Below are 12,122 nucleotides of genomic sequence, written 5' to 3'. Positions count from 1 at the left end.
GCTTCCAGAGGGCTGATCTGAGTGATTCCTGCATCCCTGGTAGCGTTTTGTCCTCTTGGGAAGGTTTTCACTAGGAAGTTTGTATTTCAGTTCAAAGGTAGTTTTTGTATTTCAGTTCAAAAGTAGATTTTTCTAGAAAAGGTGGGGAAGAAACTGAAATAATCCCTTCCAAGCTATGTGTTTCCAATGAAAAGGTATCCCTCTGTCTCCTGCATACATCTGGACAGAAAATCATGCTGAATTTCAAAAACTATAAATTGATTTATTATCAGAAAAAGAGAAAAAAAAACCAACAGGAACAAACTGAGATCACTATTTTTAAAAGTATTAAAAGTGGGCATTTCCTTGAAGCTAAGATGAAAGCTATGGACTGGTAGTTTTTAAAGTTCACTTTACAAAATGAGTTGGTTAAGAATATTTCAGTTAAGAACTCCTCATGTAAAAACATCCCATTACATTGTAGAAGTGTGAAAAACTCATAAGCTTTGAAGACCAAAAATGTACATTTAATAAGCATAGGAAAAGCTCCTGGTAAAGTTGATGGAACTTGGATAAATGCTCAAAATGCACTAGCTTTGACTTTTTTTATTTTATTTTTCATGGTTCCAGAGTCTTAAATCCTTCTCTTTGCCTTAGGTGGTGTATAAATAAATGCTGTGTGTAAAATTATTCGTAGAGCACAATCCTCAGGCATGTGCATGGTTAATTGTTGATGATTGCATTGAAATCAAGAGAGCTATTCATAGTGCACACGTGTAAAATACATGACTTATAGTCAGATGATTATAGACAGACCTAATGCCTTGCATAAAGATCACCAGTAACTCTTCCAACACTTCTTTTCCTTTTAAGCACTGTGTTATTTAGTGTATCATTTGCATGCTATGAGATAGAGAAAGCAAACCCACAGAAGTAAGGAAGGAGTGTCTACCATCTAGTAATAAACTTGGCAAGGTGGCTTGTTGTGCCTTTTTCCTGCTTTCATCTGCCTTCTTTTTTCATCAGCTACAGAAAAACTTTGAAGTGTGGTTATAAAACAACTGCAAAAGTAACACTGAAAGGCTGCATTTCAGTTATTTTTCTATGTTTCATATCAACTGCTCTCACCACATCAAGAAACATTCTAATTGTCATTCCTCCGAGTTCTCCTTGGCATCTGATAGGCAAGTGGTATTCTTTCTGGCTCATTTCACATAGCTGGAAATAAAGAGTTCCAGAATAGAAAATGGGTTGATTGTGTATGAGCCAAAATAGAATCCAAAATAGAAGAGCCTGTGCTCTTCACCATGTTGTCGCTGCACGGGCAGAGGAGTGTGTAGTAGTAGATGATGTAAATGATGCCAAATGAAACAGGTGTAATGAGAAACCAATACAGCACTCCTACCCAGTCATTTTTCTGTGAGGATGAAACCTACTTTGTCATAATTAGCAGAGATTATATATTATCTGTCACATGTCACCCAGGCTCACCAGGGCACCACCAAGGAGCAGGGGGACCAGTGTGCCAAAGCAGAGGAGGCAGTGCCAGTGTGCTCTGTGCTCACAGCTGCAGCACTCGGCTGGCAGTGCCCACAAACAGCGAAAGGATTTGTGTCTGAAGCTTTAGTGATGGCAGGTTTTGAATTCTCTTCTCTCCCCACCATCAGTCCCAGCCCCTGCCCTGTCCTTCTCATCATTCCTTGTTAGACAGGCTTGCCAAAACAGGAGACACTTTAGCACTAAGGAAATAAACCATATGGATCTGGGAAATAATATAGAAAAGATTTCACAGAAATAGAAACATTTATCACATAAACTGAAGGATATCCTGTAAAATAAACACATTTGAACAGAATTAGATGTATCTTTATACCCAAAAAGCCATATGTAGATATATCACATAAACAGGCATGGTTTTGACCAGCACCTTCTTCATGCTGTTGTCTCTAATTAGAGCTCCTTTTCTGGTCTCAGTGCTTGACAGACACCTTCCTTTCAGCAAGTTTAAAATATTCACTGCTTTTGTATTGTTCAGTGCTTTTGACTGGATGAGAAATGTGTAGAGTCTTAGCAATGGATGCACATTTACAATGCGTTGTGAGAAATGCTTGAGTGGAATGGAAGTAAACATTGGGAAGGGTACCTGGAGAGAAAGTCCATGTTTTTGTTGCATTGAGAACATTACACAGGCAATGAACTGTTGAATTAATACCAGTCTGGGATGGAATATAAAACCACATTGAAGTAAGAATTGATCTTTTCATTTTTCTTTATCAGCACTATTGTGTAGGTCCAAGGTTCCTGTTGCTGTACATACACATCTGCTGAAGATGGTAGGGGAGGAGGTTTCGCTACCTTGTGGAAGCTGCTTGTCTTCTGTGTTTCTAAAATGAGGGAAGGATCTGTTTATTATAATAGTTTTCCTTGTAGGTCACCAAGCAATGTGTAAATAAGGCTGTTTTCTTCTTACATGCAACCATGCTTAAAAGGATTTTATCCAAAATATCCTATAATTCCTAACTCTGGCCCAGCTCCAAGAATTACCAAACCTGGTAAAGTGAGGATTCTGGGGCTATCAGTACATTTCTGGAATTTATTTTCATTGCTCTGGACGTGGAAGACTAATTTATAGAAGCGAATCTGATGTAAACTAGAGCATCATTTTATCTAAATTATATGCAAAGGCTTGACTATAATATACAGTGGCTGCTAAGGGAAAAAAATGCAATTCTTTTTAGTGCTTGTGGTTCAATTAATTATCATTCTCTTTTTTTGTGTATGTTCTTCATAGTTTATGCTACAGTACTGTGTATATATTAAGTGATAAAGGAATGAACGGTTCGGCTGTGTTCCTGCTTTTCACTTGTGAAAGCACTGGTCCTTTTCATCTCTTCAAATAAGAGTTTTTAGCCATTTTTAGCAGTCAGCAAGACCTGACATTTTTAATGTTTAAGTATTTTCGTCTACTCCCTGAGTGTGTGCATTTGTGACTATAGAATTATGAGGTCTTTTCTGAAGAAAACACTGTGATTTGTTTTGGAAACATATTCTGTAGTTCTGAAACGAGCTACAATCGCTGCAATCCTTTGTTCTGCCGCGAACCGGTGAAAATGTCTTCCTCCGGTCCCTGGGGATTTGTCAGTGTTCTGCGTCTACAAGGGCTAAATTTTAATATTGAAAACGTTCAGAAATAGCTTACGTGCTTATTGTCATTTGTGCTACTGCTTTTTTAAATCCTAAATTTTAAAGAGCAGGATGTGCTATAATTAAACTTTCCGCGTCCTCTCTTTGTCGTAAAAAGAGTCACTGCCGACTGTGCCTTTGCTGTGTAATTCAGCCCCGTGGAGAGGCTTTGAGCAGACGACAGGCAGTGATTCACAAGCCCCCTGTGCGGGACCGACGTTCCCCTCACGCTCAGCCCGGGTGTGAGCGCAGCCTCCCGGGGCCGGTGGGCGCCGCCAGGGCCCGTTCCGGCCCGCACCGCGGGGCGAGGGGCCCGCGCATGCTCCGGGCCCGGCCCGCCCCCCGCTCCTCCCCGTGCCCGGGGCCGCCGGCGGGGCCGGGCTCGACCATTTCTGCGGGCGCGGGGACGAGGGGCCGAGCCCCGGGCAGCGGCTTCCCGAGCTTCAGCACCGCGGGCCGGACAGCGCCCGCCGGGCCGGGCGGCTCCCGCGGGCGGCGGTGCGTGGCAGGCCCCGGCGGGGCGGCGCGGCCGCACCATGTTCCTGGGGCTGGCGGTCGCGCTGCAGGTGCTGGCGCTGCTGGCGAGCCGGGGGCACGGCTTCCCCAGACCCGCGGGCACAGGTAAGCGCCCGCCCCGGAGCCTTCTCGCCGTTCGCCGCGGATGGGGAAAGTTCTGCGGGATAGAGATAGAGGACGGTAAAAACTTTCCTTCCACTTGTCTAAAAGCAATGAGATCCTAAAGCAACAATATTCCTGGTGCGAGACACCGGTCACTGAAGCTGCAATCTAATATTAAAGTGAAGGCATAGGTGCTGGTAGAGGGAAAAGCTCTGAATTTTTTCCATCTTTTCTAAGCAATGTTTTCATCCATTCTACAGCAGCGTCTGCACAAGTCTTTGCTTCTCCCAGTCTCCCGCTCTATTCTGGATGGAAGAGATTTTTAATCTCTTGGTTGTGCCAATCCGATTATTGCTATTTTAGTCAATCTCCTCCAGCACTTTTTTCGCCAATTCGTGAGTTTTCTGATCAGAAAGAGGTTGCTGAGTCTATATCTGTATTTCTGTCTTCTGTAGAACCTCTCCCTCTGCCCCAGTCATGCTTTGTTTAAAGGTTTGACTTTTTTTATTGTGTTCCCATTTTTCTAGGAACACAGAAATTTTTTCTGCAAGAAAAAAAAATAAAGGATGCAGTTGGCATCCTATTTAAGACATCATGTTGTATTGGAGAAAATTATTAATTAAGGAAAAATGTCCTGTCTCTTTGTATGTATCATATAACTGAGTATATATATATATATATGTGTGTATGTGTGTTTATTCTAGATAAAGCGATACACAACAGACAATTAAGTGTAGAAAGACCTTTGGAAGAACAGGTGAGTGAAATTAAAAATATTTACAATCTTTTTTTTTTTGTGGAATTCCTATAAATATTTTTAGCCTATTAGGTACTGGATCCATGAATATCATGAATGGCTAATGAATGGGTAAAAAATAGATTTGCCAGTAAAGTGATTATTGATGGGGTTAGATACAAAATAGGGTTTCAATCATTTTTAAGAACTGGCATAAAGACTTTCACTGTCCCACATTCTAAAAGCAGGTTGTTAGTTCCAATAGCTCACAGATATGCCATGCCTTTCTATTGATGTCCTATGGGAATATAGCATGAGCTTGGAATGAAGACGGAAAATGTAATTTGCATTTATCTTAAAGTGCAGCTTCTTGTAATGTCTTGTTCTGATCAGAGGATGGGTGGTACTGATGAAAATGTCCAGTGCTTATTTCTACTTATTCAGGCAAACTTCTTACTAAGAGTGAAAATCAGGCATTAAACCCTCTGCTAATACTGATAAATTAAGAGATCACACATTTTATTCCTTCTACCTGTTTGCTGTTTTGTTTGCTTTATTTTTGTATATTAGATTGCTGAAGCTGAGGCAGACAAGAATAGGAAAATAGCTCCCACAGGTAAAATACCTTTCCTGGTTTTATAACAATACTCATAATGGTATTCAAAGAGGTATAAGATTTTACGTTATGTTGATATTGATGTATTTTCCAGAAAATAAGCCAGAGTTCAGGAATTATTCCTTTGTTGATGACCTGAACCTGCTCAAATCAGTAGCAGAAGGAGAAAGGAATGAGAAGGAGAGGGAGTCAATTAGAAGCTCTTTGTATGAACAGCAAGTGGCCATTGATGATGCAGACTCCACCAAGAACCGCAGGCTTGTGGATGACTATGACTCCACTAAAAGCGGGCTGGACTATAAATTCCAAGGTATTCCGTAATCTTTCAGTGACTTCTGGGTTAGATTTCTCTTGCAAGCTGATTGCTTTCATGAATGTTGCATTCACCACTAAACATGAGCTCTATTTGTTACTGGAGTGCAGTTTCAATTATTTCCAGTTGTGGAAGCTTGTTGTATTACAGTTGGGGTTTTGAAACACAGTACAAAAGAATTGCTCTTGATTTTAACAGACTTCCGTGAAGGAAAGTCTAATTGTATAATTTGTCTTTTAGCAATTTAGATTTGATGGAAGGAAAATGGGACATATTTTTGAATGAAAATATATTTATTCTGGTTTGTGAGGAAGAAGCACTTCCATATGCAGCTAAAACACATATTTATTTCAAATATTATGTGCAGTTTTAGATAATTCTCATAATCACAAACCTAGAAGAAATTACCAAAGGCCAAAGAATACTTGCCTTTGCTACAGGAGTAGTTAATTGACTTGTAGTTTAAGTGAGTCTTCTGAGAATTCTAAGCAACATTTAGCTCAGGATATTTTTAATTATAGCAAAATATGGTGATCACAGACCAAAGCGTACTCACTGTATTACCTCTCCCATTGTCATGATGATACCTATTTGCCATAGGTAGCAATTACATAATTAAAAGTTAATTTGCTGAAATTCAAACAAGATTATGTGCCATTGTCATGAACTGTTTTGATCTAAGTGGCCGTACAATGAAAGTAGATACCAGGAAGACACAAATAAGTGGATATGGAAATTCTACCAATATTTTCTATAAACAGGAAAGTAAGCCCCTAAAGTTCATCTCTGCTCTTTCAGAAGAGCCTCTCAGAAAGATATTTTTCAGACGTGGAAAATTGACACAAAGAACTTTTCCCTGTGACTGATTTAATGGTTTGCAGAGTGTGTATCAGAGTGTATTCCTAATGCATCTAAAAATGCAGTTTTGTTCTGAAGAGAAAAAGATGTGAGAAAAATATTTTTTTTATGAGATGTTTAATCTAAATTAGTTAGGATGGTCAGCACACAGTAAAACTGTCATCCTTTCAGACGATCCAGATGGCCTCCATCAATTAGATGGCACTCCTTTAACTGCTGAAGACATTGTTCAAAAAATTGCTGCAAGAATTTATGAGGAAAATGACAGAGGAGTGTTTGACAAGATTGTTTCAAAACTTCTAAATCTGGGGCTAGTAAGTATCTTGGTAATTGTCACCTAACTGTTTTGGACTGGATTAATGCTCTTTCTAAAAACAATTCAAATGCACACTTTGTCTGAAGCAAGTGGGACTCAGAGTCTAAGCAAATTTCTAGAGCTATTTGGGCTTGCTGGTTAAGCTCTGCAGTAGCATTGTTGTTCCTGTGATGTCTTTGCAACAAAATAGGCCAAACTGCAGAATGTTTCTGACGTTGAAAAACATTCGCTGATTGTACTCCTCCCATCTCTGTCCTCATTTTTCCTTTAATTTGTCTTCTGATTTTCACTGAGTGCTTTTCTATTATTAATTTCTTTTCTATACTTAAGGGGAAAAGGTCTGAGCTCATTCCTATCCACCTAATGCTGATTAGTGTAATCAGCAAATACATCATGTTGCTGGCTAGTTGAGGATATTTTACATTACTGATTTTTAGGAAGAGTGGATTTGTCTCTGACCTCTGAATGTCTCAATGGCTTTAGCCATTGCCATTTGGGATCTTTATATTTTAAAATACTCACCTTATCTTTTGAGCACTAGATTTTGCAGCCAAGTATTGCACCCCACTGATTACAGACGGAGCTGTGGGACAGCTGCATGGGAGAGTTTTGTTCAAGTGACAGCTGTCATGAAGCCAAGGGAAAACATTTTAATGATATCATAGAAAGCTGTTTGCTTTTTTCCCATTCTGTGTTACTGAACTCTGTTGTAATTATTCGACTGTCCATAGATGTGTTGCAGAGCATATGCATTTCTATATACACACACATGGGGCGGTGCCACACTTGCAGTTCCATCTTTCAAGCTGCACTGCACTGTGTTAAGTCCTAAAGAGGCTTGGTTTGAAGGCTGTATGTGTGAATGGGTGGGATTTATATGTACACACAGATTAGAGGTGTATTCCTATGTATATATGTATAGGAGTGTTATAAATGTACACACATTTACTTGTCTATATGTACATATGTACACACAGCTATTACACCTCATTTGGCTGTGCTCAGCTTTGAAGCAAACATACAGCAACCTATTTTCATATTGATATCAGGTTTCATATTGATGTTAGATCTAGAAAAAACACAGTATCTTATAAGTACTCTGCACAAATATTTTAACAGATCACAGAGAGTCAGGCCTATACCCTGGAAGATGAAGTGGCAGAGGTTTTACAACAGCTAATTGCAAATGATGCAAAGGATCGTGAGAAGGAGTCTGAAGACTTTGATTACCCTGCCAGCAGAGCAGATAGTGATACAAAAGAAAAGCAACAGGAAAGAATGGTAATTTCTTAGCTAATAATTTTCTCTTGCTTGCCAAATGGTACTAGTACTGCTCTCTTTAGGGAATAGTTAGTTCAATCTGGAAACAAGAGGTGTTCTTAAAGGAATTCTGTCTGATGGAGAAAAGAATCAAGAATTTCTTTAAAATTTAAGCCAGATGTCAATTGAAATAACTTTGAGAAAATACTATAGTCTTCACCTTGCAATTAGGACAATGTTGACATGAGGTTGTGTTTTGCTCTATTAGCTTTATCATCAAAAACAATGTGCTTAAAGACTTTTTTTTTTAATTATATCTTATGTGGAGACACCAAGCAAATCTGATCAGGATAGTTTCGTTAATGGAGAAGTTGATGATACACTGGATAACACGTGGTCATCATCTAATGTGTTGGAAAGAAGAAATGAGCTTCCTTCTGAAGATAATTTTGAAGACCTCCAATATTTTCCAAATTTTTATGCATTATTAAAGAGTCTTAACTCAGGTGAGCTTGTCATGTGATTACAGAAATATAGGAAAAAACTTTAAGATTCTCTGTTTTCTTTTCTTGTCTCTTCCCCACAGCTTCCCTAGTTGCAAGAGGCCATGTGCTTTGAAAATGTTCTGTAAGATACATAGCAGAAATTAATTTGATTAGTGATTTTGATGGCAAAACACTGACAGGAACAACACTCAGAACTGCAAAGAGTGTGACCTAGACAGCCCTTCCCATCTTGTGCTGTGTGATTCAGGAGTTCTGAATTCTTTTAATTCCTGTAAGGACATGATGAAAAGCTGGCAAATAGTTTTCCCCAGAGATCTTTCCAGTAATTTCCATGTCTTCTAAGCCAACAGAGATACAAGTAAGCCACAGTAGAATCCTCACAGTGGTGGTACCAGTAAATGAGCGTGAGCCTCCCAGCCTTTCCACAAACCACAGGTCTGCTGTTTATTGCAGTGAAAGCCCTGCATGTCTCTTCCTATTCCGGTGCTGGACATCACTGCCTACCAGTTATTGCCAGCAAGATTGTGGCTCCTTGCCACTGCCCTGTGTCATCACCCTCTACACACACCCATTCTCTGCAGCCACACACACTCTCTAACTTCTGGAGGGATGAGGGGTGGTATTTTGTAGATCCCTTGTCCTGCAGGAGCATTAATAATTGCTTCAAGTTGTCCCCATGTGCACCTGAGTGGAGAACTAAAATTAAAAACCTGAGGGCATATTTTGCTCAAGTCCAATCAACAAACTTTAAATTCTTCTTCCTGTTCTTTTTAATTTTCCCATGGCAATTCTGCATGCTAGTTCTTCTCCTTTTTCTACTCACAACACAGGCAGGCATGTTGGGTTTAACAAGTTATGAAGCAAACAGAACCAGGTCCACTGGCTGCACATCTCCTGCTTTATGTGTTCACCTGTCAGGTTGTATTGAGCTGGGGGAGAGGGATTCAGTTGCATCCTACAGCTGTGTGTTAAATTGCAGGCAGCAATAAAAAGCCTGTTCAGCAGCTCTCCAGAGTGGCTGGCCCTCTGCCAAGGTTGGGAGTATGTTTCTGACTGTCCCTGACTGACAGTGCCCCTGGCTCTGTTGGGTTCTTCAGTGACAGCCTGGGCAGTGGGGAAAGCTTGTGTGACTGTGGTGGGGGAGTTTCACACTGCTAATGCAGAAAGAGCAGTAATATTGTTCAGCACATAAACACAGTGGGAAAAGAAAAGCTAAGAAGCAGGTAAGTGTGGTCAAAACCTGATTATTTGTATAATTTTTTTTTTTTTTTTTGTATCCTATTCTGAAGTCATGATCCTCCCAGCCATGTAATGCTTTGTCGTCCCAATATGCAAGTCATGGACCTGTCCAAGTAACAATCTCTTCTGGGACACTTTATATTTTTGTCATTGAACCCATGGATCTTACAGGAGAAAATATCTCTTTCATACAGAGCCAGACTTATCTACTAAATACTTCACAAACAAATAAAAGAAAAATGACATACTGTAGAAAAGTCTACCTATATCTGCCTTCCAACCATCAGTTTGAACTGTCGGATCACTCCATCTTTGTGTGCTTAGTGTTCTTAGCTGTAAAATGGAATTAATACCCTTGGCCTTCCAAGCCAATGGTATTATGACATAGCCCCTCAAGACAAAAAGCTATAAAGAAGAACCTACCCCTGATGTTTTAAAGTATATTCAGCTGTACTTTGCAGGAACAGTTTAAAAAGAAACATGTATGTAAATTCTCATTCTAATCCAGCACAGCATTTTCTCTTTTAATGAGTAGGTCATTCTTGATGCATGAATTTTGCACAATTTGTGGAACAGTTTTTCCAAGTTACCTGAAGGTTGACTAGTTTTGCTTTATCCCCTCACACAGAAACAGAGACAAAAGAGAAAGAGACCTTGATAACTATCATGAAAACCCTGATTGATTTTGTGAAGATGATGGTTAAATATGGAACAATCACACCAGAAGAAGGAGTTTCCTATCTTGGTGAGAGTACATACTTTATACAACTGTTATTAACGGTGTGTTCTTCCTCTACCAACAGTGATAATTATCTTCTCATCTTCCTTGCTCTTATGAAACCTGTTTCAGATTTGTTCATTGAAAATGCTAAAGCTTTTAAATGATTGATCATTTCCTACAGCAATGTTCAATTCCATACTGCTTTAATATTTCCATCCAATGAAGAAAAGGTAATATATCAGATAGGCATTTTGAGTATTATTACACTTTCATATCTGTGAAGCACAATTTATTTCAATGATTTTATGTCAGGGGAATATTAGGGTTTTCTCTGTTCTATTAAAGTGGATTGGGTACCTGCATTTCTCAGAAATAATCCAGCACTTCATCTCTAATCTCTCACTGTAGGTAGCTGGACTAGATGGAACCTAATGCTAAGTTTGTCCACCAAGTAAAACTCCTTCCATCTATGAAGAGTGTTACATCTTGGCACAGGAGTAGATTTTGAAGCGCTCTTTCCTGGATCCATTTTAGAGTCTGTGGCTATGTAGGTTTTGTAAAATTGTTACCATTTCCTGAAGAGGGAATTTGGAATGGCCTGATTTGTGTCTCACACACCTTTCCTGGCTTTGACAAACTCTCTTCTATTCACTGTAGGCAGCCTGTCTAGTTAAACAAGTTGACCTACAGAAGAAGGGCTCATCTGTACAAACTCTACACAACTCTCATTTTTCTGAAGTATTTCTGGTCTGGATTAGTCTAAAAAGTTTTTGTTTGTATCAGGGCAATTTCTCAGCTTCATAAATCAGCCTGTCACAGAGGGAGGACTGGCAATGGTCTTTCTACATTGCAGATACTTGATTGATGAAATTGTAACTGTATGGATTGATTATCAGTTACTGGCCTACAAAAGATCCAGTGAATCATGACTCACATTCAGTGTCTGATTGCACCTCCTCTCTAAAGAATTCATATCTGACCAAGAAATCTCCTTGAATTTTGAAATATTTGGACAACTTATGCCTCAGTCCAGCTCTTTATTTCTCTGTCTGCCAGTACATCTAAAGAAAGATGCACAAAAAGAAATGGTTGATTTTAAGCACAGTGGTTTCAGTGTCATTCTGGAAATGAAGATACTATAGCTTGATCAGATATTGCCAAAACTTAATAGACTAAATTAATCCCTGATGCAAGACCATGAAGATAATGGAATTACACTAGGAATATCTTTTCCCTGCTAAAATTCAGGGCAGTTGTTCACATTGGCTTTTGTTTGAGCAAATAGATACTGTAACCCTGGAAACAAATTGCCTTGATGACATAGTACAGAAGGCAAGGATTGGGTTAAGAGTTTGAGAGGTCTGATTTAGTCTGGATTTAAAGTAAGACTATCAACCGATGTATCCAGACTCTGCCTTGCAAATGAGTGATTTATGCAGAGATGGATTTTGTGCTCCATCAAAGCAACTTACTGTAGTGGAAAAAGCTTTCTCATAGATTCTCAGGTTACTTCTGTGGTATTCTTTTTTTAGACTTGCTGTCGAGAAATTGCTTTAAAGCTGACCTTCATTTATTGAGCTAATACTCTAAAATAATGAGGAAGAGCATCCACAGGAGTGTATTAGCTTCTTGCTCTATCCTTAAGCATGGCAGCAGTTTTATTGCCACTCTTACTGAACTAAAAGTTCTATAGTCTCTAATAGCTGGATAGGTACTGTGTATCTTGGTGCAGTTCAGATTAGAGGATTGATACACAGCTGTACTTATTCTAGCAGAT

General features: G+C 39.4%; 1 protein-coding gene across 2 annotated transcripts in view; it reads left to right on the top strand.

The window, feature by feature from the left end:
- Positions 1 to 3,525: 3,525 nt before the first annotated feature.
- SCG3 (secretogranin III) overlaps positions 3,526 to 12,122 on the top strand; it is a 28,182-nt gene continuing 19,585 nt past the window's right edge. Inside the window, exons 1-8 of one of the 2 annotated variants that reach the window (XM_053988697.1) lie at positions 3,526 to 3,783; positions 4,485 to 4,537; positions 5,087 to 5,132; positions 5,227 to 5,442; positions 6,475 to 6,617; positions 7,739 to 7,900; positions 8,208 to 8,385; positions 10,253 to 10,369. In XM_053988697.1, the coding sequence (XP_053844672.1) occupies positions 3,699 to 3,783; positions 4,485 to 4,537; positions 5,087 to 5,132; positions 5,227 to 5,442; positions 6,475 to 6,617; positions 7,739 to 7,900; positions 8,208 to 8,385; positions 10,253 to 10,369 (1,000 nt within the window). In that variant the 5' untranslated portion in view covers positions 3,526 to 3,698. The remainder of the gene's footprint in view (positions 3,784 to 4,484; positions 4,538 to 5,086; positions 5,133 to 5,226; positions 5,443 to 6,474; positions 6,618 to 7,738; positions 7,901 to 8,207; positions 8,386 to 10,252; positions 10,370 to 12,122) is intronic. The other variant, XM_053988696.1, reaches the window with a different exon arrangement.

Source organism: Vidua macroura, chromosome 12 (genome assembly GCF_024509145.1).
Source record: "Vidua macroura isolate BioBank_ID:100142 chromosome 12, ASM2450914v1, whole genome shotgun sequence".
Taxonomy (NCBI): Eukaryota; Metazoa; Chordata; class Aves; order Passeriformes; family Viduidae; genus Vidua; species Vidua macroura.
The sequence above is the reverse complement of the archived record's forward strand: the minus strand, read 5'-3'. Positions and strand labels throughout refer to the sequence as shown.